Genomic DNA, 25,534 nt, shown 5'->3' on the forward strand with positions numbered 1-25,534 from the left:
TGTCATTTGTATTACACAAAACATTTCATTGCCACTTTCTGAAAGGATTATCTTCATATGTTTCTATTTAAACATGTTGTTTAAATGTGTATGTTTATTGATGAACAAAAACAAAATGTCACTTAATATCATAAGCAAGGGCCAATATATCCATGTCAGTGTATTTTTGAACGACTGGATCAAAATAGGAAACGCTTGTGTTATTACCACCCTGATATTCCTCAATGACAACACTGCGTAGTTGTGCACCTTATAGGAGAACACTTTAGTTACTTGTGTGTGGTGTAACCAGTGCTTTCGGTGCTAACACTGCAAAGGATAAAGGATAATGTTTAGAATATTTTTAACCTAAACTGCTACCACTTAACTACAATACACTGGGATTATGCTACAAGGAGAAATGTTGTGTTGTTTTGGTTGAAGTTTGAAAAAGACTTTTTAACCAACTCTATTTATATTTACAGCATTTTGTTATTCAGGGCTGTTTGCAGAGTGCAGCAATGTCACTATTTGAGGTACTGTAAATGTAGCTGACTTCGTGCCTGAGAGTGGTGCCACTTCCTGGATGAAATGAAGCCAGAAGAAGGCAAAATGTAATTAACCCATCCACCTCTGGCACACACAAGCAGTGCGTCTCGAGGGAGAGAAACTCCCACCTGTACCAGCGAATCAAATCTGCACCTTTTACAATGTAGCTCTGTCAGCCGAACAACGAGCGTGACTGCAGGCACAAATGGACTGACAAAATAACAAACACGCACACACTGAGTAACTGCCCTGCCCTCTATTAGTGAGCACAATGAGTGTGTAAGGGGATCTTAATGAAGGACTCCCCTGAGGCAAAGCTTGACGCCTCTGCTGAGGATGTGTACTGTTGGAGCTCATTAAATGAACATGAGTACAACCACTGACATGGTGGGACAGAGTGTGTGTGTGTGGTGTTCAGTTACAATACCAGATTTAGCTGTTTATGTCATGCAGTACACATGCTTCTATGGGCCAATTTATTGAGCGTGCACGCCCGTTTTGTTCCATTTGTGTGTGTTGAAAGCAGTCATTCCACATTCAGACTTTACATGGAGAGTGTGTGAGCTTCATGTTTGCGCCTGTGGCATTTTGTTAGTGGAAAATACTTACACAGAGCTATTGATATCACTGACAAAACAACAGGTCTCTTATTCTGATTTTAACTTGAGGCTATGGCCATATTTAGAGCGGAGAAGGCCACAGGGTGAAGGAGGAAGAGATAATGTTGTGGAGAAAAAGGATAACAAAATGTGAGACAAGAGCACGAGAAATAGAAGATGTGGCAGAAGTCAGAGAGAAAATGAAATAGTAGGAGTGTTGCGTGATGTGAAATTTGATGCAGCAGTGCCCTCTTGTGGATGAAAATGAAAGTATTTTCATTTTTATTGAGGTGCCTCCAAAAACTAGAATCTAAATCACAAAAGGACTCATTATTTAATCACTCCAAGCGTGTTTTGTGTGTTTGTACACCCTGCATTAAAAGGTACCACTTCCATTTAACCATGATCATCTTCTTTTTGAGCTCATTTGGCTCTGTATTAGCTATCAGATGTCTGGCAGTTAACACGTTAGGCAACTATTAAGGCTAAAATCACTGATGCATTGATGCGCGGTATGCAGGATACACTCACCTCTCTGCCCTTGTGTGTGACCAGGGCAGCGAGTGGCTTGGCATAGAAGCGGCTGTAGCTGAATCCCAGGCAGCCGTACATACTGTTGGCAGTCAGCTTCAGAGCCTTCTGGCGAATGTCGTACTGATGGACAGACAGACACAAGTTAGGCAGAATAGATTAAAGGATGGTAGGATGGGAAGGAAGTTATGAAGTTTATAGGTTAGGAGTTGTCTCAACAGTAAATAAAAAAAGTTGACAATAGAAACATCTCAGCTAGGTGCAAGATTAGTGACGTTCATCACCATGCTTAGACGGTTGACCACACCTGAGCTGAGTCTATCAGCTTATGGGTATACACTATATGCTTGTGGTTACCATTTTACTTAAGTTGGACTAAGAGCTAACTGTGATTGTCTATTTAAACAATTGTGCAGTTTTAAGTCTAAATGAAAATGTTCAAACAGCACCAATGCACTTGCTAAAGAGCTATATGCTTGACTATCTATTTTCGCTGAGAGCAGAAGACTATAATACACTCAAAATACTCAACTGCTGTCCATCAATAAACTAGCACGATCCAAACATCTTTTCACTGATCTGTGGTTGAATAAATATGTAATTTACTGCAGTGCTTTGGATTTTGAGGATGACAAAGCATCCCTATATTTTTTATTCCGCATACTTTGGCCATAAAAAGACTTCGGTACATAAGAGAAGACAATTCGGGTGTCACAATGCACATATATGTATTTAACTCTTAGTTATGAAGGTTTTGGTTTGGCACACAATACAAACCAAATAATACATTGAACATTCCTATTACATTTGGAAAATAAAATATACATTTATTATGTCTATACCTTTTACAAGTAACTTTAAATTTTAAAAAAAGTGAAAAATAACTTTGGAAACTAACAAAAGGGAGGCAAGCATTCACACCAACTTATATATTATTGTTGATATTCAAGATCAACACTGGAAATAATTACACAGTGTGTTCAGCATCTGAGTATTTCAGTGTGCATGTGTAGATATATTTGTGTTTACCTGCAGGTAGACGTCCGGGTTGATGTCTTGCTGTTTCATCAGCTGTTTGACCTGTTTACGCCGCTCGACCAGCTTCCTGATTTCTTTGGGCAGGATTCCCATCTCCAGGTCTGAATCTGGAATCTCGGGAATCTCCTCTGGGTCATCTTCCTGTAACCATGGAGATAAATGCTGGAAGTCATCTTTAAGATCTCCTTGAGGATAAAAAAGGCTGGGGACCAGGATGTTGAGTCTATTTAAACCTCCAAATCTGATTTCAACTGGTGAAACTCTGAATCGGGTACAGCTTTAAACCGTAAGTTTAACAAACACACCTGTTTCTGCAGCCAACATATTAACAAACTGTGCACGCACCTCATCCTTCTTCTTCTGTGCGTTACGAGCCTCCCTCTGCACAGTGGTGAAGCAGATGTTGAACTCTTGGATGATTGACGGATACAAGCTGTTGAAGTCGAGCAGCAGCACAAACTTGTCATAGAAACCTGCGTAAAGGGAAAGAGAGGTTATAGAAATATGCATATACAGAATAAAAGGACACTTTAAACTAAAAACAGTGACTTACCAACTTTAGGATCCAGCACCAGACCTCCAGCATATGCTGCTTTCTTTTTCCGCTTGCCTTTCCCTGCATCCACATCTTCTTCTCCCTCGACCTGGGACACAGAAACAAAGAGAAAAAGGGCATAAAACATTTGTCACATGACTCAACATTACAAAAAGAAGCTGTGCGTGATTGTGTGAGGCTTTACCATTTCCAGCTGGGCCTTTCTGAAGGAGGGCTTGTCAGGGACGATGTAGTTTTTGTCGTGGAAGGCATGAAGCAACAGGAACTCGTTCCTCTCGGAGCGACCGCCCATCAGAGTGCGAGACTGCAGACAAGAAGCAAGGTGGAAAATAAAATTAACAAAAGGAAACGAGTCATGAAGCAGAGGCTGCATATGACTTGAGTCAATCAGAAGCATGGTTCAGGGGTGATGGTATCTTTATATCCCATTCAAACTAAAATCTAAAATGTTATCTGTTTCCCTGTGTATTTTATTTTGTAGTTCTCCCTGAAACATGCTTGTTGATCAAAATATGCTGGCTCTTGATAAACACTTTATGATTTAAAGCTTTACTCTTCATTCACAGGAGAACCGGGTCTAGCTTTTGTCAGCAAACTGTTTTGTTTTGGACTTCAGTTTTCAGTATTTGTACTCCATCTGTAAAATAAACGAGAGGAGCTGCTGCCTGGAATTCAAAAACCTCAATGATTGCCCATTCCTGTTTTTGTCTAGTGTGTTTAAACTGCTTTCTTTAAATACTGTTGTTGGTGCAGACATTTCTGAGATCAGGATGCACTTTAAGCATCAGTTATTTGTATGTTAGTATCATGACATTCAGCAAATTGTGAAGCGACTGCAGTTTTAATTACTGTTTGCGTTTTCTGTTCGTGCTGAGCAATAAGGTCAGACAATAGCTGTGTTCTAACATTTAATGGTTTTTTTTGTTGGAAATAGTATTGTTGTGCATTACCATGACGTTGCCGGCAATGTTGGTGATCTGCAGGGCCAGCGGCAGCACGTTGAGCTCACACATGATCTGGAGGATCAGTTTGGCGTCTGTCCAGGTCAACTCCAACAAGTAGAGCAGGTGAGGAGAGTCACTATCACACAAACACAGACAAACATGTTTTAGGATACAATTTAATGGTAAAGCGATTCTCATTTGTGTTCATTAAAAAGAAAATAAATAAAACTTTACATAGAGCAGAAGATCAAGAGAGTTACTGACAGACACTTTATTGTTTTCTGTTGCAGCATAGACGCAAGAGCAAATACATATTTGCGAGAACAATGATTTTCTCATTTGGTTAAACTCTCACTTTAAGGACAAACAAACCTGTAGAGATTCTTGATGTTTTCCGAAGGGATTGTGACTCTCTCTGTCTTCAGAACTTGTGCAGTCAGTTCGGTCAGATGGTAACTTTTACAGCGAATCAGCTCCTTGGCTGAGATCTCCACATCGCACACCAGACGGCCACAGGTTGCACTCTTCTCTGCAAAGGCACCACGACCCTGCCACGCACAACGATTAGTGATGTAAAATATGAAACAAAAAAATACATCTACTACATCACAACAGATTTTCATTCTTCTTACTCCTAGTTTGGGCATATTTGCCCTTCTGAGGCGTCCGATCTTAGACCAGTGGGGAACCTTGCACACATTGATCCTCTGCAGAATCACTTCCAGGTCAAAACCAAAGATGTCGTGACCCTGCAGGAAAAGACTGAGGATTAGCGTACAATTTTTTGCCCAGATAAAACACTGCACCATTATCTGGGCAAATGTTTTGTCTGTAACTGATTCAGAAAAATTGCACAGAATCAATCCATCCAAACATCTACTCACCACCAGCACATCAGGGTCGATTTTGTGCAGCTTGGCCAGGAAGAAGCCAAGCAGAGTCCGCTCTGTAGAAGCTATCTCCACCTTCCCATTCTGACAAAAGAAAGGAGTCAAATCATCAATGTTTTTGTCAGTACAAATATACTCTCAATTAAATATAAAATCCCATCAATCAAGATATACTCTCAATCAACTCTAATAGAATCTGCTTTTTGTACAAATTTAACCAAACCACCTTCCTATAAAATCATGTACAAACAGCTTTAATTTAAGTGCCACATGAATTAAATGTTTTATATTGTTTATAGTCCTTGGATCTGTAAACCACTGATCTCTCTCACCTTCTTCCTCACAGCATCTTTGAAGTCGTAGGGGAAGATACAGTCAGCTGGTTTACTGACCACTGCAAAGACAAAAAAATCAAAAAGCCTGTCCCATTTTACTCTTTTTTCATACTTTCACTTGTCAAATTAGCTTTAAAGTTCTATCACATTCATGCATTACATAATGAGTATAAATAACATACCACAGAAATGGGTCTGGTATGGAGGCTGAGGTGGAGCTTTGTCCATATGGAAGCAGTGGTGGACCAGTGCAGCCAGGGACACAATCTGCAGAGGAACATTTGTCTCATTATGCTCTTGCTCATTAAGTATCTCAGTTTTTCGGAGCACATGATAAAAAAAGCATGGCTAAATAACACAGCAAATTCATCCTGACCTCATTGTGGTGTGTCTTGGGGTTCTGGATAGTCTTGAGGCTGATGGACATGACGGTGATGGGTGGAGGGGGCAGGTCTTTGACCACAGTGACCAGGTCACTCCTCAGGGCCAGAGCCTCCACCTTACACCAGCTGACCGGCTGGCTGATCAGCTCTAACGGACACAGGGACTATATGTGAGACTTACAACATACAATGTATTGTTCTTATAAATAGCCAAAACCCTTAAAAACAAGTCAAGTTAAACTAAATCAAAGGTATTACATTTGTTATTCGAGCAAAAAGACTTATAATTCAGATTTTATAGACAAAGGGACATCCTCCTCACGTGGTGTTTTGATGTCCAGCCAGCAAGGCCCCTTTATCTTCCTGCTGAGGAGGAAGTGCTCCAGACTGGAGGTGTTGGTTCCAAAAATATGGGAAAAGGTCGCCCCCTTAAGGCCTGAAGGCAGCGCAGGGAACTCAGCCTGCAAAAATGAGATTAACCACATGAAAAATAGGTTATCATTTAAAATAATAAAAGGTCTGGATCATTTCTACCCAGCAAGGGTGTATGTGCGCACATCCACTCACAGAATATCTGACTTCCAGGTACTCGCACTGGGTGGGCACATCGGGAATTTCAAAAGCATAGCTCTTCTCCACTTTCTGTAGGACAAACACAAAAAAGACATGCATGATGTCAAACCTGCCAGAAAATGACATTCATGCTAGAGAGTCCATAACTAAAGGTTGGCACTGACCTTAGACTTGAACTTCATGATCTTAAATTTCTCCGAGAGTTCGTTGAACTCCTGGTAGACATCCATCATTCCTACAGGAGTGTCGGACACCTCCCCTGTCTTCGTGTTCACTTTCTGTTCATGAAAAAACAGCCAAAAACTTGAAAGAATTCCTTAAAGTGTTTTCACACACACACAGAGGTTACATGTGAGACAAATCTACCCTCAGTAACTTTGTACTGTCTTTTAGCTTTACAGATTTTTTGGGGATGGGGACCGCATTGTGTACTGTGTCTTAAGCCTTATTTGCATGGAATTAGTATTACAAGAGAACCTCGTGTAATTTACAAAATGATCCCCCCACATATGTGTTGTGTGCAGCTTATTTGCATGGGTTAAGTGAAGTCTATATTTAACTCAAATTTACTGACATTATTCCCCAGATATGATGTCGAGGCTCGATTTAATATCAGCTTCCTGAATGACATGAGCTGAATTTGCACCCACAATGCTGTCAAAACTTTCATTATAATTGCCAACACAACCTCCATAAATCCTGACCAGGGAAGAGGCACGGAGAAAACAAAAAACCTACATTATCACATGATCTCTGTGTTTGCAAAATATGGTATGTAATTTGCAATGGAATGAATACAAATCATGGACATAAAAGATTGATATGGGATTAAGATCACAGAAGACCTCCAAGATTATTACAAATTACTAGAGAGCACCAGGTGATACTCGTTCTATGTGAATAGTGCTTTAAATAGTAAAAACATCTATTCACACAAATGAAGTACAACCTTACTTTTTAGAATTCCAGCAAACACAAAAAAACTTATATTGTGAAGTGTTTTGGAGAAGTGATGGCAACCAAATTTGCATTTGCAGCCCTAATTCTCATTCGAGTATCACATAAGAGCGAATATCTTCCAGTATGAGCTCGGTGGGTTTTCCAAAAAAGCATATAAAAGGGGAAGAATACTGGTTCTTTCTAAGAACATGGTGATCTTTTTTCTGTAATATACTGGCAGTAACATGACAGAGTGGGAAACTTACATATTCGCGGGGCAGGAAATACATCGTCCGCTCGATGTTCTTGACAGTGACGCAGCAGCTGACATGAGACTGTGCAGACTCAATCCACACTTTTCCAAATAAGTACACCACACCTAGGCCACAAATGAGGTAAAAATACCAGGATGTGTTCCACAAATCTATGCAGAATCTCTGGATTATGGCTGTACATTATATAGCATCCACTACATAACGCCTCAGGGTGTGAATGTGGCTCACCTGGTTGGCTGTAGGGGTCTTCAAAGGCATCTAACCAATAGAAGCGAAAAACCTGCTCCCCCTCTGCCCCCTCCACCAGTGGAAGTCGGCTGGAGTCGACCTGTATCTCTGCAGGAGCCTCGCTGGCTCCACCTTCCTCCTCTTGTCCCCAAGAGCTTCCGATCCTGCTGGATCTAGAAAAGGATGCAACATTTTTTGACATGTTAGCTTATTGTGTATAATGTATGTGCAGTACTTTATGACTGAGCGGGGAAAATTATATTTGCTAATGTAGTTGAAGCAAACAAACAGACAAAAACATACAATAAGACGGGGTCCTGAGGCTCTGCTTTGGGCTCCACTTTAACAGCCACCGCTGCCACTTTTGGTGAAGCGTCAGCATCCTCTTTAAGCGCAGGTTTCTGCTCCTCAAGCCCGACCTCCATCGGCTCATCGAAGTCCACCCCGTCAAATGCCAGAACATCATTCACTGAGAAACACAGTGTCATAAAAGGTTAGTGATTTTTTGTTGCTGGAAGCAAGAAAAGGGGCAAAAGCTAGAACAGTTTCATCTGTCTTTCTTACCTCCTTCTTCATCAAACTCATCCACTTTTGCCCTCTGCTTCTCCACAGGAAGAGCAGGTGTGGAGGGAGGGGGGCGGGGCGACAACCTGGGGGCCGGGTCAGAAGGCGGAGGCCTGATAACTTTGGCCTTTAACCCCATAGCTGAGGGTGACTCCTAGTATTGCAGAGGTGACATACAACACAACACGCTGTAGTTATTGAATTCAAATTGTACAATTTCACCAGTGATGTAGCATATGGATATTTCCGAATTGATCAGGATACCTTCGGCATCTGAGGTTTGATAGAAAAGGGATTCATGGGTGATCCAAGAGACTTCTTTTTCTTCAGAGTGACCACTGGTGGAGGAGCCAGAAGTGTTGGTTTCTGGGTAGACAGAGTGAGAGACGGATTTGAAAAGCACTTATCACAGCATATAAGATTAGGCATCTGGCACGAATGACAAAAGATGTAATCCAGTTTAAACAGTTTACTGAGAAAAAGGCAAGGTAAAGAAGCAATGTGCTCCTGTGCCTGATGCAGCTCTCTGCCAGACTAAATTGCACATGGCATCACTCACTTAGTTTAAAGGAGAATCACTATCAACACACAATATACAAGCATTTGTCTTTGTACATTTTATACATCACCTATGTTTTATACAATACCTGGAAATTAATTTTGCTTTTTTTTTTTAATCAACTTATATTCACACTTACACTGGTTGTAAAATAACTAAAAGGTCACTTGTTTTGTAATTCTTGTCCCTCTTACATGTAATCACATTCATTTGGCCCTTTAAACTACATGACTTGCTCACTCATTAAACATCAGCCAAAGGCCTAAACGTAAAAGTCAGTGTGCAGAAACCATTTGGATGACTGTGGGGAAACTGCTCACTCAATACTGTCAGGACACTGTCTCAACAGAGAAAGTCATATTGTGTTGACATCAAATTGTGTTGCATTAGGCTGATTAAATGATACCAACCTCAGAGTGCAGGTCCTGCAAGATGTCTCCTAATATGTCATCTTTAGAAAGGTCCACGTCTTTCTGCAAGAGACAAAAATATACTTACAGTCAATGCAAGAGCAGGAGAAAGAATAAAAGATCTCTTAATGTCAAGCTGAGATCTGCACAGGGCACACTTTGGAATATCTGTAATAGAAGCGAGTCAGTGATGCCAGCAGAAACACACCTCAGCAGGCCTCTTGACGTTGCTGTTCATGAAGAGGCTCTTGATGGTGTTGGGCTTAGCTACAACAGACTTCTTCACATTTTTCTTTGAATCTCCTCCTTTAGCACCACCTTTTCCTGCAAACACACAAAAAAATCACTTTTTTGCAAAACTATGCACTGCAAATTGCCCCAAACTCACAATACACTTAAAATGTTGCAATGCGATATTGTATAGGTGTCTACCTTGGTTGTTTTCAACTATATCATCATCCAAATCATCGTCAAAGATTTCTCTTCCATCCTCCACATATCCTGTTCCATCTGAGAGAAGAACAGAAAAGAAAGTGTTAACATTAGACTGCTCAGTCACACATAATCCCGCAGTGGACACAGGAGGAAAGACTCACCATCATCAATAATCCAGTCATCCTCTTGTCTTTCTCGTACCATCTTTGAATACTGCTGCTCGTCCACCTCCTCATACACACTTGTTAACTCCTCCACCTGAAAAACATGAACACTGGTTTCAGGAAGTCTACCGGCATAAAAAAATCACAATTAAGAGCTTTTTAATACCACTTTTCATTAAACTTAAAACAAAATCTGAGATGGACATACACACACAAAAGTAGTTTCATGCACTTTCCAACTAAACACACTGATGTCAATTCAAAATAAACAGTAAACAAAATGACACTAATGATGATTACCACTCTGCATATGCAGAAAAAATAACCCAATGAGCAATCAACGTCTTCGTTTAACAATGCAGACTTATTGCATGATCTAAATACCTGGAGGGGGTGAAAATAGGAGCATTGCACACATACAAGTGCCTTGTCAATTTCCCTGTCAAATAGTGTTTTTATGTTTCCTTCAGCACCAACCATGATAAGTCTGCAGTGACGTAAAAAAAAAAAAAATTAAAACCCCTCAAATCTAAATTAAAGACAATGAAATAATTTTAAGGTCTTTAATTAGAATAAATGTATTCTAAACGCAGCCATTCTGGGTTGACCATGGCTAATTATTTCTATAATCAATTCTTTCAAATAATCTATAATTGTTTTGTCTGTAAAATGTCCAAAAACAGTGGTAGATTTACATCACAATGTCACAGCATCCAGGATGCTTAATGAGTTATTATCGAAAACATTGCTGATTATTTTTCTGTCAATCAACTAAGGATTAATTTACTTATTTGTGCTCTGAAACAGAGGAATATTAGCCTTCTTGAAGGACGGCAGCCTCATATGTGGAAACTTTTAAATCTTGTGATTTCTCACCTCATATTTGATCTTCTCCCCCATCTTGGCCTTCTTAAGCTGGTCCAGAGCTGATTTCCTCCCCACCTTCTCTCTCTTCTCCCGTCTGGAGCGAGACCTGACCAAACCAGCTGCATCACCTCCGTCGTCTGAGGACAGAGACACATGGACATGAATACGCAGAAGCAAGTATGAACATGACAGCTGCATGTGCAGAGATGTATCAAGACAAATGTTTCACACTTAATGTCTGCGCTTTGAACACGACCACTTGTTTTGACTTCATGTTAGCTTATTATGCCTCTAATGGATAATAAGAAGAGTTCATTCCTGCATTTTACTCACAACACTAAGGAAGTTGCAGCGGAGACAAAGTCATGTCAGAAAACTGACACCGTAGTTAGCTAAATTATCTCACACTAACGTTATGTCTGTTATGCTCTCATAAGCTTAAGCAACGCTAGACTCATATGCCAAATTGTTAGCTTAACTAAAGCGAGCTACGTTTCAATAAACACACAGTATTAGTGGCCTATGAGCTTCCCTTGTTGTAGTAAGGCAGCGTAAGCTAGCTAATGTTAGCTAACTTCTTTCCTTTCCCTGTCCAAGTCAGCTGAAGTCAGCTAGCACGCGACGCCAAACAAAAACTCACCAACGTCCGGAGCGTCCATGTCTTTCTCTGGGTTTGACACCGGAGCCATTAACTTGGACTTTTTTTGCCTTTAACGTTTCCTCACTGACAGCTGCTCAAGGCAAAGACAGCAGGTCAACACAACAACAGGATAGTCCGCGCCAAATCGCCTTCCCGGGGAAACTCATATGCAGGAAGTGACATCAGAGCGCTATAAGCCAATGAATTGAGGTGATGCCCGCACGTGTCTGTCCGCACGGTGGCAGTGCTGTTCAACTGTGTTGTTTACTCATTTTGACCACAAAAGTACAGTATTTCTACAATGTAAGCAAGTGAGACATGTTTAAAGGAAATGGTAAGTCACTCTGTAAAGCAGATTTTACAGTTATAATACTGTTCAGTTTTTCTGCTCCAATACGGTAAACTTTATTCTGACATTATTATTATTATTATTATTATTATTATTATTATTATTATTATTATTATTATTATTATTATTATTATTATTATTATTATTATTACTATTATTATTATATTTGATTTGCCACTTTTGCACCTTATTATTATCTTGACTTTTTTATATTTTCTTGTATTTGGAATCTTTCCACTTTTTATTGCAACTACTAATATAAACAATATGAAAAAATATAGCCTGTATTATACAGTACTCTAACATAAAATATTTTAAATGATGAGACCACTTGCAGTTTCTAAAAGCTAATTTATTATTACGTTATATTTACGTTTTAAAAATGAAAAAATACTGTATTTGTTTTTGCATCTGTGTCAGACATAAATGCAGTCAGAAAGGAAAGTATATGTATTAAATATAATTAAACAAAATCAAAGGCAACAAATTAAATATACAAACAAATATATAATGAATCAAATATACAGAAAATAATATTATAACCTTATCCTGCAATAATCATTCTCAAGTTACAGGTTTAGGACATTAGTATCCCTCTTTTTTACAAATCAGTGGCTTTGCCTGTGTATCCCGATGAAGCTCGTTTCCATGGCGACCAGGCGGGACTTTGTGGGGCACAATAGATTCCTGTCCCATATTGGGGCCACAGAGCCACAACAGTGTGTCCAACAATGCAAAACAAAGCTTGTTTTGTCCTTCATCCCCTCAGCCTATTTTGGATTTTATAACCTAAACCAAAGTGATAATTCACGCCTGTCCCTATACTGTACGTGACACTGGGTTTATTGCCATTGTATTATAGCCTATTGATAACTTAAGAAATTGTTTGTTAATATCGACAACTGGCTAGTAGCCATTTGTGTACAATATTACCTATTTAGGTGGCAGTTCATATTTGTTGCTGTCTTTTTTTAGGCATTTTTGTTTTGTAAGAGAGAATTGGTTACTTAAAAAGCCACAAGTTGCATAGTTTAGTTCCTGACAAAGCCCCCCCGTAGAACAATAGGAAAATGGTTCATGTATGTACAGCCCAGTAGCTGTAAGGTCTGCTAAATGGACCGTGGCCCACAGTTGTCGCAGCTCATCAGCGGTGAGCAGCTGATCTGTCCTGAGGACTGGACTGGACAGACGGGCTGTGTCCCTCTGCTGGTCCTGCCCGCTGTGCTGAGCAGACAGCACAGAAGACGGATAGAAAAGCAAGCAGTGACTAAATATCTTACTTTATATAGAGTTTGATTTTGGACACGATGGTGAAACAGCGACGCATCAGAGCGCGCTCCTGTTGCGCGGCTGTCGCGCCTTTCTGTAGCAGAAGAGGACCAGTGAAGGTAAGCTTGCTGCGACTTTCAGTTTCACCAAATTCTGCTTAGTTATTCTGGTCCACCAGCAACGGTGGGTGAGCCAAGTATTCTGGTGGGTAAAGGGAAAAGAGAAAAGTAGCCTTGTGTAGCCTGAAGCAAAGCTAAAACACCCTGTTTAAATGTCCGTGCCAAACTGCAAATATACTTTTGTGTGGTGCATCTGTTAAGTACCATGGGTGTGACTGTGATGGTTAAAATAGGATATACTATCTTCAACTGTACACAAGAGACATTGAACAGTTGACTGAGCTTTATAGTATAATACTTTTATTAATATGATTATCACTGTTTTGTTTTTTTCTATTTTGCAAAGACAGTGTTTTTTTTAATGTCTCTCATCATCCTTTTTTTTTAGTTTTTATTATTATGCCTGATTGTAAGCCATATGAAATACAAAGTAAACTATATAATCTGTGTTTACATTAATTTTCCGTACACTTGACACACAAATTGTTTTCTTCCGGAGCTAATGAATAAGTAGTTACACTCAGTATCATCTCACCGATGGTGGTGCTATGGAGCACTCCACCAATCCTCACTGTTTATACTGATACGCTGCTGCATCTGTTCTCTGATTGGTCCTTTCTGGGAGCTCTCTCCTCTTTTCCGTCGCCATGGCGAGAGCTCGTCAGCTCCGCACACAGAGATCGTTTATTGAAACAATGATTCACTCACAAACAGGATCATTCTTTTTTTTAAACTGCCGGAAAAAAAAAAGTATTATTATTATTATTATTATTATTATTATTATTATTATTATTATTATTATTGTTATTGTTATTTTATTATTATTATTTATATTATTATTTATTTATTATTATTTATTTTATTTATTTATTTATTTATTTATTTATTTTTTATTGGGATAACAAGGCAAGGTATATTTTTCATCACACTTTTTCCCCATATTTTCTTCCCTTACCAAGACCCCCCGTAAAAAAAAAAATAAAGGCAATAATGGAAATCACACAAATGGATATATGGACAGGATAATTCTAGATATTTCAATTATATTTCTTTCCTTTTCAACTCATCTTTACCCTGGAGTAACAATTGCCCCACAGTCATGAGACAATGGACACTGGGCACAGACATGCAAAAAACCTGCACACTTCTCCTACACAGAAACAAGACATAGGCCTACACACTTTGTGGTGCTTCTGTTTTTTTTCTCGTTGTTGTTGTGCATGTCTTTTTAGATGTGCATCTCTTTCTAGTGTCTATTTGTAAGTAAGTTGTTTCCTTGCGGTTGTTTTTGTAGTTATTTTGTGACTCTTTACAGTTTCTTTGTATCCCTTTGTGGTCTGATTGGGTGATTTTGTGTCTCTTTTTGCCTCTTTTTATATTTATTATGTGTCTCTTTGCATTTCTTTTGCATCCCTTTTTAGTTGTTGTTCTGTGTCTCTTTGTGGTATTCACATCTCTTGGTAGTCATAATGCATCTTTTCCTGTTTTTGTGGGTCTTGGGGTCATTTTGTGTCTATTTATAGTTGTTAAATGTGTCTTTGTGTTTGTTTTTGTAGTTATTTTTATCTTCTATTTATCTGTATCTTTTTACAGTTCATTTTCACCTCTTTGTGTGTTTTTTGTGTGTCTGTGTTACTTCAACTCTCTTTGTTATTCTTTTGCTCCTTTTTAATTGTTATTTGTGTCTCTTTGCAGTTTCTTTTTGGTCTTTTTGTGTTTCTAGTAATTTTGAGTCTCGTCTTAGTGTGTAATTAAGTAACATTTGCAGGTGAAGACCAGGGAGCCTCTGACACTTTGGGCCCCTGGGCCTGTGCCTGGTAGCCCTGTTCCGTTATCCATCCTTGCCTACAGTTTCATATAAAAGATTGATGACTGACTCTAGATCCACTGTATTGCACTTGTCACTTCCCTGTGTGATTACAATGACCCCAAAAAACACCTATATTTACACTACTGTCTACTATAGGTGATCCAATGCTTTTAACTGAATATATCTGCAAGACTATCAAGATAAGAGCAGAGTTCATCCTTGTTTGTGGTACTAAAAAATGGCTGCTGAGTGAGACCTCCTCGCTGCCTCCTCCTCTCTGCAGCAGGGGATCAGAGAGGTGGAGGAGGACAGACAGAGAGGCAGAGCAGGGAGTGGGCGGGGGAACAGAGGAAGGAGAAAGAGACAGAGCTGTTAGAGGAGAGAGGCAGCGTCTCACTGATGCTGAGTCACATTACAGAGGGACCACAGCCGCATCCCATGAGTCTTTGGGAATCATGGAGGAGCTTGAGCACACCTGCCCTCATCCCCGGACGGTAGGGCATTTGAATGTGTGTGCTTTTGTGATGTCTTCATGCCTTGCAGTGTGTGTGACAGGGAGGGAGAGGAAGAAAAAAGGATGCTGCTTTTCTCCCCTGTTACGAAACAGATCCCCTATAGCATTAGGCTGAGGGAGATGCTCAGAATGCTGAGTGGACAGTGTGTGTGTTTGAGTGTGTGTTGCCAAAGAAGGAGGGGGTTTACACAATGGACTATAATGCATGAATGTCCTGCTGATGAGACATTGCGGCAGTGAGGAGAGCCTCCTGTGTTTGGATCTTTATTTCGTGTAATCCCTCATCCTGGCATTCATGTTAGTCTCCTCATCTTTGCCTTTCCCTCTCCTCTGTCTTCACTCTTTTTTGTTGTGAGGCAGTCTCGTCTTTACTGCCGTTTCTTTCTCGTGGCCCTGTGTTTCTCTTTTTTCCAGCTTTAATCCTTCTTATGCCAGATGTTCTTTGCTTGTGCCAGAGTGGGTTTTACTGTGCGCGCTCACGCCACTCACCCTGATAGGCCTGTGCTCTGTGCCCCCTGGTCGGCGACTTTAAGCTTTACCATCTGCTCTGTGCTAAGTGTTTGTAAGCCACCCTGTGTTCTCACCATGCCCAAGGAATCATGGGTGATAAGGGTGCTCCCCAACTACAACCTCTATGCTCTTTTGTTGTTGTTGTTGGCTAGTATTGAAATTGGATACCTCTCTGTTGGAAATCATGAGCAATTAAAAGGTTTAACACAGTAATACTCAACTTACAACCGGGGGCCTGATACGGTGCCAGGTGGCACGCCAACTATTTTCTAATTCACACACTAAAAATATATTTATTCATGCCGGGAATAATTTTTGAACTTTGAATGTAAATATGGTAATAGAGTGCATACAAAGCATCAAAATAGAGCTTGTTTATAAAAAAAAGTGCCACAGAAGGATTAAAAAAAAGAAAAGTAAAAACACAAAAACAGGAACTTCTGTGAAAAAAGTGTTAAAAATTTTTTTTAAAAAAAAATTAGAATTAGAAATATATAGTTTTCTTGGTATTCTTCCTTTGTGATTAAAATTTTCTAATGATTCTCTCTCTCTCTTTAAGCTACATTTTTAATGCCTTTTTTTCTCCTTATTCTTGAAAGGAATCAAGCCAAGGTGCTCAGGTTTCAAAGGGTTAAACGCTTGTGAAAGTCGTCTGAACACAGTACAAGAAAACTGATGTCAATTCAGGTTTTAAAGGTGTAACTAGCCCCTGGCCTCCTGCTATTTTACAAAGCAAGTTGAGTGTCCCTGGTTTGACATGACCTGACAACATATTCAATGCCAATCTACAAAACAGATGAAGAATGTGCAATTAATTGGGACAATAGATGGATAATCCATAAAAGAAGTCTCACAGAGCATAAAGCATAATCGTTACACCAAATGAGGGCATTTTTTGTGTTTTTTTATATGTTTATATGGGCTATAGGTTTAGAAGCAATTCTCATGAAGCCGGGGGGAAAAATAATCCTAAATATCAAGGTGATAAAGTAATTTAAGGTTTTTTTGTTTGTTTTTTTTAGAGCTGCTAAACATGTCATCTCTCCAGATGTTTGTGTTTGTTTATTAGAGCTTTTTTATTGTATGAAAAATGAATCCTGGCTTGTAAATACTTTATAACCCTAAGGAGGTCAGGTCACCTGAATAGCTTATGTTGTGCCTGTCATGCAGAGATGGGTAACAGTGTGGCAGGTTCCCCTTAAATTATAGTGATTAAGAATTACAACAACACTCTGTGAAAACCCTGTGATAAAACAGCTGCAACTTTACGTTTCAGAATAGTTTGATCATGTACAGTACTTTTCATACTATTCAAGATAACAGAGTGCCAAAAAAATTGTATATCATCTGTGGAAAACATGATAGTTACCAAGGAAAAATCATTCTGGAGAGCCTTTATCCTTTTGTCTTTAATTGTTCTCTGACTGTTAATCATTTGGAAACCAAAACACAGCAAATGTTGAGGATGACCAATTTTCATTGCCTCCTAAAAAGATGCAAAAACCTTCTGACATTGCTAATTTTAGGTCACAGGGTAGACAGCAAAATCTTGAAACCTATTTTTTTATGCTGGAGTGGAGCTCACAAAATTAATGTTCTTTTTTTTAAAGCAAACTCAAGACCTACCTTTTTAGTTTGGAACTTCAACTATTTATTTATTGACTATTTATGTATATGTTTTTTGTCTGTTTTATTGTTTTACTATAGACTGTATATTGTTTTATTATTTCATTTTATTATTAGATTTTCTATATATTATTATTAGTACTGTTATCCTTTCATTTACTTTTTAGCTATTATTTAGAGTATTTTATGTATTTGTTCACTTAAGTATTTATTTGTTTTATATGTATATATATATATATGTTTTTATATATTTATATATTTATCTTTAAGTTTCATCCTGCTTTTGGGTTTTCCTCACTAGTGTTTCCTCAGTTCCTGGTTTTAATGAGTGCTGTTATTTTAGATCTTCAATTGGTTACAAAGTCTTGCTTTTTTACCCATGTGCCTGTGTACTTCCTAGATTTCTTTAGAGAGTAGCATAGTTAGATAAACATGTGCATATATTATTATCTGAATGACCCAAAGTTGAAGGTATTTTTAAAAATTTAAATATTTCAGGGAATTTGAGAAAACATTTTGTGCCACCCTCTACTACTGGGGGTAGGTGTGCTCTACTCGCTTCATTTTCTTTAACAAATAACTTTTAGGTCTTGCTCTCTAAACCTCTTGAAAACCTGTGCTTCAAAACCGGTGATATCAAGCTGCACTCTTGTTTTGTTGCTGTTCAAAGAGGATATGATGACGTCAGTCGCCCGCGGTGTCCACAGAGACTGAATCTGTTTCCATTTTTCATCCTCCTCTCACACTCCCACAGCTTTCTGCTCTGTGCAGACTCCGATTCTCATTTACTGGTGTGAATGAGATTCAGTGAATATTCCCTGCAGTCAACAGATGGCACACAAAGACAAATTTTCCAGCAGGCTCACACTGCAACACTTTAACCTTGATGCAGCTTTGACAAGCGTTAACAAGAAACATCATTTATCTCACTTGTCCCTTTTTGCCCTCTCTGTCTTTGTGTCCATATACCACTGTCTTTTTTTCTTTATTTATTTCCTTGATTTATCTACAAATGATCATTATTTTCTCCCCTGTCAAAGTCACCACTGGGAGTCACCTACATCTCGACCTCTTCCATCTTGTTCTCCCTTTAGAATTTTAGCTTATTTCCAAAAGGGTGACTACAAATCAATAGCCCTGCCCTTGTTTTCTGCACACACACACACACACACACACACACACACACACACACACACACACACACACACACACACACACACACACACACACACACAGAGTGATCAATAACACTGAGTGCAGCTTGCAATCCATTGTCCCAATATGGAACAGGCATCAGCTGTGGTCAATAACCTAATGGAGGTTACTGTAATAGGAATAAGCGAGGAAAGAGAGACAAATTGTGTAGCTTTGAAGGAATGAGGGCGGACAGGTTTTCTAAACGCCGGTGCTTTAGATCAACATCAATCTCCTATATTCATTTATCGTCCAAAATATGATGTTTGTGCTGTATTTGATCTGTTAACCAGTCTCTCTCTGTTTGTCTCAGACTCTGACAGAACCTGCCATCTTTGCCCGGGAGACCAGTTGTGATTGTCGCGCCCCTCATGAGAAACTCACCATCGCTCAGGCCCGCCGAGGCACCCCAGGTACAGTAGACCTCCTACTGCTGGGTCTCCTTCTCTGATCCATTCCTGCAGTTTCTCATTCTTCCAGCTTTCATGTTTATCTCTGTCATATTCAGTGGTGGAATGTGATTAAGTACATTTACTCAAGAACTGTGCTTATGTTGGAATATGAGGTACTTGTACTTTACTTGGGTCTGGTTTTTTAAATGCTGCTTTATACTTTTACTCGACTACATTTCAGAGGTAAATATTCTACTCTTTATTTTAATACATATATCTGGCAGCTTAAGTTGTTTTACAAATTAAGATTTCTTTGCAAAAAAAAAACATAAGAAGAGAAGAAAATATGGTTTATATAAGTACAGCTGCAACAATTAATTGATTAATAAGTTGATTTAAGGAAAATTAATTGCCAACTATTTTGATAAACTTTTTGGTCTTCTTGTATTTTTTAAATAATTTTGAATTTGGAGTTTTTCTTTTTTTCTATTTTTATTTTAAATATATGTTTTTATTTTTTTTCTGGTCCCTAAAATGTTGAAGTTTTGGGTGTTTATCCTTTTTTAAATTATTATTTTTTTTGGCTTTTGGGGCATATAGTCTTTCATTAATAAATTTTTTTTTGGGGTGTTTTTTTTTTTCTTTTTTTTTTTTTAAATTTTGAGTTAAGTCCACCTTCTCATTATCATTCTATGCAGTTAGTGTGACTGGTGTGCACTTGTACATTCACTAGTTTTACAAGTACACACTTTAAGTCTCACTAGTTAACTAGTAAAGTACAAAGACACTTCAACTAGTTAACTAGTGAGCATTTTGATTAACATTAGTCAACTAGTAAAGACAAATGAAATCTGATATCAAGAATATGTAATAAATGCTCAGAAGGCTTTCCATACATCTAATACTACTATTACTACTATTGCTACTGCTAAAAGTGCCACTGCTACTGCAGCTCAACAGTATCACTATCATCACAAGTAGTACATATTAATACACATAACTACTGATGCTTATGCTACTGAGACAACTGATACCTTTTCTACTACGATACTGTGCTACAACTACTGCAAGTGCAGCTACTACTATCACTACTATTAGTAGCAATACAACTGTCATGACTGTTGCTTCTCCTACAGTATCACTATCATCAGAGCTATTATTACTGATACTCTAACTCTTAGTATGATACCAGTCATATATATCACTTTATGGTGAGTTTTGATGATTGTTTTTCTGTGTGTTTTCAGTGGACCGGCCAGTCAGAGTATACGCAGATGGCATCTTTGATCTGTTTCACTCTGGACACGCTCGCGCTCTCATGCAGGCCAAAAATCTCTTCCCCAACACCTACCTCATAGTAGGAGGTAGGACAGTCCCACTGAGACAAAAAACACACACACACACACACACACACACACACACACACACACACACACACACTGAGATTCCACAGATGATTCAAAATAACTTAATACAGATTTGCCTGACAGTGATGTATCTGCTCCTGTGTTTTGTGTTGTTTCCCTCTCATGTGCTTGAACAGTGTGCAGTGATGAGCTGACGCATAAGTACAAGGGTTTCACAGTCATGACGGAGATTGAACGTTATGAAGCGTTGAGACACTGCCGCTATGTCGATGAGGTTTTGCGAGACGCACCCTGGACTCTCACACCAGAGTTCCTAGAGAAACACAAGGTGTGTGTGTGAGTGTCTGTGTGTGTGTGTGTGTGTGTGTGTGTGTGTGTGTGTGTGTGTATGAGTGTGTGTGTGTATTGTTGTCTGCAGTGTCAAACTGTGCATTAAGCATCCAGACGACATAATCAAATTCTAAGGCCCCAAATAGCCTCTAACAGAGTTAGGAAAAACTCCTAAAATGTAAGGGCGTGTCAGTTCTAACTTAAGGACTCCCCTGAGTAATTTACAGTCTTTTGGCACTAAAAGTAGGCATTAAGTTTAAGAGAAGTTAGAGAGAGTCCAGAGTACTTTTAAGTCACTAAATTCTGGTCACAGTCAGTCAGAAACTGCAGATAATGCGCCCTATTGTCTCAGTGTTTAAAAAACATCATTGATAAACTTCTGCTTAAACTTAATATTTTAATGCTGTTTGAGTTAAGAAGAAGTAAATCAACTCACTAACAAATCAAAACAATCCAATAACACCGGAGATGACTACCTAATTTAATTAAAAAAATTCTATTTAATTTACAATTCAATTTTAAACTTACGTATATGTCTTGTTTAATTTGAACAAATTTTATTTTTTATATTATTTTTATTTTAAAAAAAATGTTTATAATTTTTAGTATAAATGTAATTTGTCATTTAAATGTTTTTTGAAAATGTATTTTAAAAAAAAATTAATTAACCTTAATTTATACATACATATAATTTTTTGATAAAATGTTTTTATATAACTTTATTGTGAAATTAAAATTTTTATTCAATTTGAAAAAAAAAAATAATTAATGGATTGAATTTAATATAATTTAATGAAGTGTAATCCAAACTAATTCCTTTTCACACACATTATTAATGAATTAATTAAAAAAATAATTTCACTAAAACAGTCACCTGTCAAACAATCACTGTGGACATAGTAGTGATTACATCAGTGATTACATCAATATAGAAACATGATGTTTTTTTTTGGAGTACATCAATAAAAACGCCATTATGCCATCTATAGCAACAGGGGTCGACTCCCCTGCCCTTTTCTTGGTTAAGGATTTCTCTCTGTAGAAGTCGCTGTCAGCAGCTGAGTGAATATATCTTAGAAGAAAACTTAAAGACACTGAGGATATGTATCCACGGCTTTTTGGCATGTGTGTGGAATGCATGTGTGTTTTATGACCAAGCCCTCCTCGTGCATTATTTTAAGTATGTGTATTCTTCAAAACTCTAATCTACTTTATGTTCATGTGAGTGTTTTTTTTTTTTTTTTTATTTACCTTATTGCTGTCTGCCAGTGCAGTGTTTTCTGCCATACAGTCATGTCCTTTGATTGCTCCTCAGATTGATTTCGTGGCTCACGATGATATCCCATACTCCTCAGCAGGAAGTGAGGATGTCTATAAACACATCAAGGAGGCAGGTCAGTGTGAGATAGCAAGAAGATGAAATTACTCTGTACATTTCCTCTTAAAAAACACCTCTCTCTGTTTTTGTGCGTGAATTCTAGGGATGTTTGTGCCGACACAACGGACAGAGGGAATCTCAACATCTGACTTGATTACTAGAATTGTCAGAGACTACGACGTCTATGCCCGACGCAACCTCCAACGTGGCTACACAGCCAAGGAGCTTAACGTCAGTTACATCAACGTGAGTGCACGATCATTTCTTTATGTCACCTTCATGGTATAATGGGTATAAACAATTTTGCATTCAACAGCTTAATGCAAAAATTATTAGGTTCATTTTTTTCTGGTTAAGGCTTTGGTTCTTCACTGATGGTTTTATTTATGCAACACCTGCATCATGGCTTCTCGTAAACATTTAATCCCCTCAGGAGAAGAAGTACCGGCTGCAGAACCAAGTGGACCGAATGAAGGAGAAGGTTCGCACAGTGGAGGAGAAGAGCAAACATTTTGTTTACCGTGTGGAGGAGAAGAGTCACGACCTCATTCAGAAATGGGAAGAGAAATCCAGAGAGTTTATCGGCAACTTTCTAGAACTTTTTGGACCTGACGGGACTTGGGTAAGAAGAACTCACATTTGCTGCTGATGTAAAGATGTGAAGCAAACGGATCTGTAAATGTATTTTGATATTAAACAACAATGTGTTGAGATTTTAAAACTTTACTTTGAATACTGCAATTTCTTGCAGTCTGCAACCTCACCACTAGATGTCACTAAATCCTCCACACTAAACCTTTAAGTAGCAGTACTTGAGTTAAAGAAAATACTTAAGTAAAAGACCTGCATTTAAATCTTACTGAAGTAAAAGCAGAAAAGTAATAGCATCAAAAGATACTTAAAGCAAGTGCCATTTATACAGAATTTCCCATGTCAGAATAATATAAAATACTGGACCAGAATTGAATGCGGCTTCCAAATAAACTCAAAACAGCTGCCCACAGACGCCATGATAGATATGATCAACTCGCTGTATTTGGTTACTCACTGTTTTGATCCAGGAGGTTTCAAGCTTTGACTGATTTGCAGGATGTGAGGAGAGTTGCTGGGTCGAGCTAAACTGATTTGTCTGACTGTCATGTCAAAACCAAATCAAAAACCCCAAACAAACACTCCAAAATAAATTTGCATGTAGCAAAACAAAGTTATTAAAAAATAAAACTAAGATTAACCAAACAGATGGCAGCTGAAGACTGTATCCTCTTAGTGTCTTCCCCGCGAGACTCATTCAGCACACCTGCCTTTAATGAGAGGATCCTGAGCTGCCAGGTCAGGTGATGCGTTCAAGTGACTCAAAGAAAATGAGAAATTATAAAGAATTACTAGAAATGGCTCACACAATTATTTATCTATCAGCCATTGAAACAGTTTCTTGTGTTACATTCAGACATTTCAGACATTTCACAAGCTTTGAAATCTATGAAACAGGAGCAAATTGGTTTGAAAATGAGGAAAAACTGGCAAGAAAGAAAAAAGAAAAAGACAAGAGAGGAAATAATTATTAGAAAAGAACTATTTAATTCTATTTAAGTCAATTAAATTTACATTTTTAGCATTTGTAATCAGTTTCCTTGTTTGTTTTTTTGTTTTGGTTCGTGTTTTTTTTTTTTTTTTTTTTACCTTTTTTCTTTTCTTTTTCATGTGTTAATTTTCTGGTAACTTTTTACTAATTGCTTGCTTATTTGGGGTAATTTCTTGTGAGGTTGCTCATTGCCTTCTTCCCGTGTTTTTGAAAGAGATTAAGCCAATTTGCTCAGTTTTCAAGGGATTATTGAGTTTATCACTATGATGCTGCAGCTGGTAAATCTGTAATCTGGAGCTAATTTTAATGACTTTGGGACTGTATACTGCTTGGAGAGTCGTTAGAGTAAGTAAGAAGTATAATCACTTATTTTTGTCGCTATGTTTCATCAGTGTCAAATTGGCCTATGGAAACATTGTTTGTGAGAGTACCTTTATGTCATATCAGATATAATTTAATATTAAAAAGGTTTTTTTTTAATGAATGGACCCTTTTTGCAGTTTGCTCTAACACTTTTTCTCTCCCTCTATTCTCTCTGTACAGAAACAGGTGTTTCAGGAGCGCAGTGGACGAATGCTGTCTTACGCTCTATCTCCCCGAGAGTCGCCTTGCAACAGTCCTCCCCGCGAACTGTCCCCCCTGCGTTCTCCCTCACCCCCGTCTCCCCCTGTCCGCTGGCACAATGCACGGCCCTCGCCCCCAACCTCCCCCAAAGGAGCATCTGCCTCTATAAGCAGCATGAGTGAAGGTGATGAAGATGAGAAGTAGACTGATTGTTGAACACACTTAAACACACACACACACACACACACACACACACACACACACACACACACACACACACACACACACACTCACTCACAAACACACACCTCACTCACAGTGCACTGCCTGAGAACTGTTCACACACACACACACACACACACACACACACATACACTCTGACAAACACTGGTTGGATACTGAAACAGTTGTCCTCAAGGTGGACGGGGATCATGGGAAATGAAGTTCTGTGCTGCAGAGCTAAGAAGCCATCACTGTCTCTGTTGTCTGGGCAACCAAGCAGACAGAAGAAGGACACAGGAAGAGGAGGATTTATGTACACAGTGTCACATATCGAAAGAAGGCCCAGAAAGCTTTGCAGCGTTTCTCTGAGGATTTGCTTTGGATTGTCCAGAGCTGATAGAGACTGTCCGTCAGCCTGCTCATAACGTCACCTCATTGCTTTTTGTCCTGTTCTGTTTAGTTCAGCATTTTTATGAAGATGCCAAGATTTCGTGCAACTACTGTGACCACTAGATGTGAATAGGCACAAAGTTACGGAGCATTATGTGTGACGTTCAGTTCAACAGGTCATGTGAATCGACAGGAACAGGATTCATTCATCACTGAGTAACTTTGTGCTTGTTGAACAGCGAGTTAGAATTAAAGAAAAGACACTGCACACCTTAGATTAACACAAGCGAAGTTTTGGACAACTTCTTGGCACTTATACACATCAGTGCTAGTTTGCAAAATCAGTAATCTACAATCCTTAATTCACTTGTTCCCACGCTACTCTTATGACCACTAAAACTAATCCCTGAGAAAATCATATGAAATTTATATTAGCCTGTAGGAACAGCAGCGCGTATGT

General features: G+C 38.7%; 2 protein-coding genes across 3 annotated transcripts in view; one reads left to right on the forward strand and one right to left on the reverse strand.

Annotated features, from left to right (window-relative positions):
- The window catches only part of pola1 (polymerase (DNA directed), alpha 1), a 66,536-nt gene extending 54,952 nt beyond the window's left edge, over window positions 1-11,584 (reverse strand). The window contains exons 1-26 of the mRNA XM_042510657.1: window positions 11,459-11,584; window positions 10,828-10,955; window positions 9,949-10,045; window positions 9,785-9,862; window positions 9,561-9,676; window positions 9,353-9,415; window positions 8,648-8,749; window positions 8,384-8,537; window positions 8,123-8,288; window positions 7,820-7,992; window positions 7,583-7,695; window positions 6,542-6,655; window positions 6,372-6,446; window positions 6,127-6,265; window positions 5,798-5,952; window positions 5,604-5,688; window positions 5,419-5,480; window positions 5,081-5,170; window positions 4,829-4,945; window positions 4,569-4,744; window positions 4,203-4,332; window positions 3,437-3,556; window positions 3,250-3,340; window positions 3,042-3,169; window positions 2,688-2,837; window positions 1,659-1,781 (exon numbers count right to left, since the gene is read on the reverse strand). Coding sequence (XP_042366591.1) covers window positions 1,659-1,781; window positions 2,688-2,837; window positions 3,042-3,169; window positions 3,250-3,340; window positions 3,437-3,556; window positions 4,203-4,332; window positions 4,569-4,744; window positions 4,829-4,945; window positions 5,081-5,170; window positions 5,419-5,480; window positions 5,604-5,688; window positions 5,798-5,952; window positions 6,127-6,265; window positions 6,372-6,446; window positions 6,542-6,655; window positions 7,583-7,695; window positions 7,820-7,992; window positions 8,123-8,288; window positions 8,384-8,537; window positions 8,648-8,749; window positions 9,353-9,415; window positions 9,561-9,676; window positions 9,785-9,862; window positions 9,949-10,045; window positions 10,828-10,955; window positions 11,459-11,507 — 2,994 coding nt within the window. The 5' untranslated portion in view covers window positions 11,508-11,584. The remainder of the gene's footprint in view (window positions 1-1,658; window positions 1,782-2,687; window positions 2,838-3,041; window positions 3,170-3,249; window positions 3,341-3,436; window positions 3,557-4,202; window positions 4,333-4,568; window positions 4,745-4,828; window positions 4,946-5,080; window positions 5,171-5,418; window positions 5,481-5,603; window positions 5,689-5,797; window positions 5,953-6,126; window positions 6,266-6,371; window positions 6,447-6,541; window positions 6,656-7,582; window positions 7,696-7,819; window positions 7,993-8,122; window positions 8,289-8,383; window positions 8,538-8,647; window positions 8,750-9,352; window positions 9,416-9,560; window positions 9,677-9,784; window positions 9,863-9,948; window positions 10,046-10,827; window positions 10,956-11,458) is intronic.
- A 1,508-nt stretch (window positions 11,585-13,092) lies between these two features.
- On the forward strand, window positions 13,093-24,702 carry pcyt1ba (phosphate cytidylyltransferase 1B, choline a). Of its 2 annotated transcripts, none has more exons than XM_042510091.1 (8): window positions 13,093-13,195; window positions 19,163-19,262; window positions 20,489-20,605; window positions 20,785-20,936; window positions 22,254-22,332; window positions 22,420-22,562; window positions 22,750-22,938; window positions 24,442-24,702. In XM_042510091.1, exons 1-8 carry the CDS (start codon window positions 13,115-13,117, stop codon window positions 24,664-24,666), a joined length of 1,086 nt encoding a protein of 361 aa, XP_042366025.1. In that variant the 5' UTR covers window positions 13,093-13,114; the 3' UTR covers window positions 24,667-24,702. The 2 variants fall into 2 exon arrangements, with proteins under 2 accessions (XP_042366025.1, XP_042366027.1); XM_042510093.1 differs by lacking the exon at window positions 13,093-13,195 and adding an exon at window positions 15,375-15,499.
- Window positions 24,703-25,534: the final 832 nt, after the last annotated feature.

The sequence above is a fragment of the Plectropomus leopardus genome, chromosome 21 (genome assembly GCF_008729295.1).
Source record: "Plectropomus leopardus isolate mb chromosome 21, YSFRI_Pleo_2.0, whole genome shotgun sequence".
NCBI classification, from domain to species: Eukaryota; Metazoa; Chordata; class Actinopteri; order Perciformes; family Serranidae; genus Plectropomus; species Plectropomus leopardus.

What these genes read in the sequence shown, in the direction of transcription:
- pcyt1ba (XM_042510091.1), top strand. Translation starts at nt 13,115, where the DNA reads ATGGTGAAACAGCGACGCATCAGAGCGCGCTCCTGTTGCGCGGCTGTC. An exon ending in AGTTCCTAGAGAAACACAAG is followed by an intron (nt 20,937 to 22,253) that starts GTGTGTGTGTGA and finishes ATTGCTCCTCAG; the next exon opens with ATTGATTTCGTGGCTCACGA. An exon ending in TAAACACATCAAGGAGGCAG is followed by an intron (nt 22,333 to 22,419) that starts GTCAGTGTGAGA and finishes CGTGAATTCTAG; the next exon opens with GGATGTTTGTGCCGACACAA.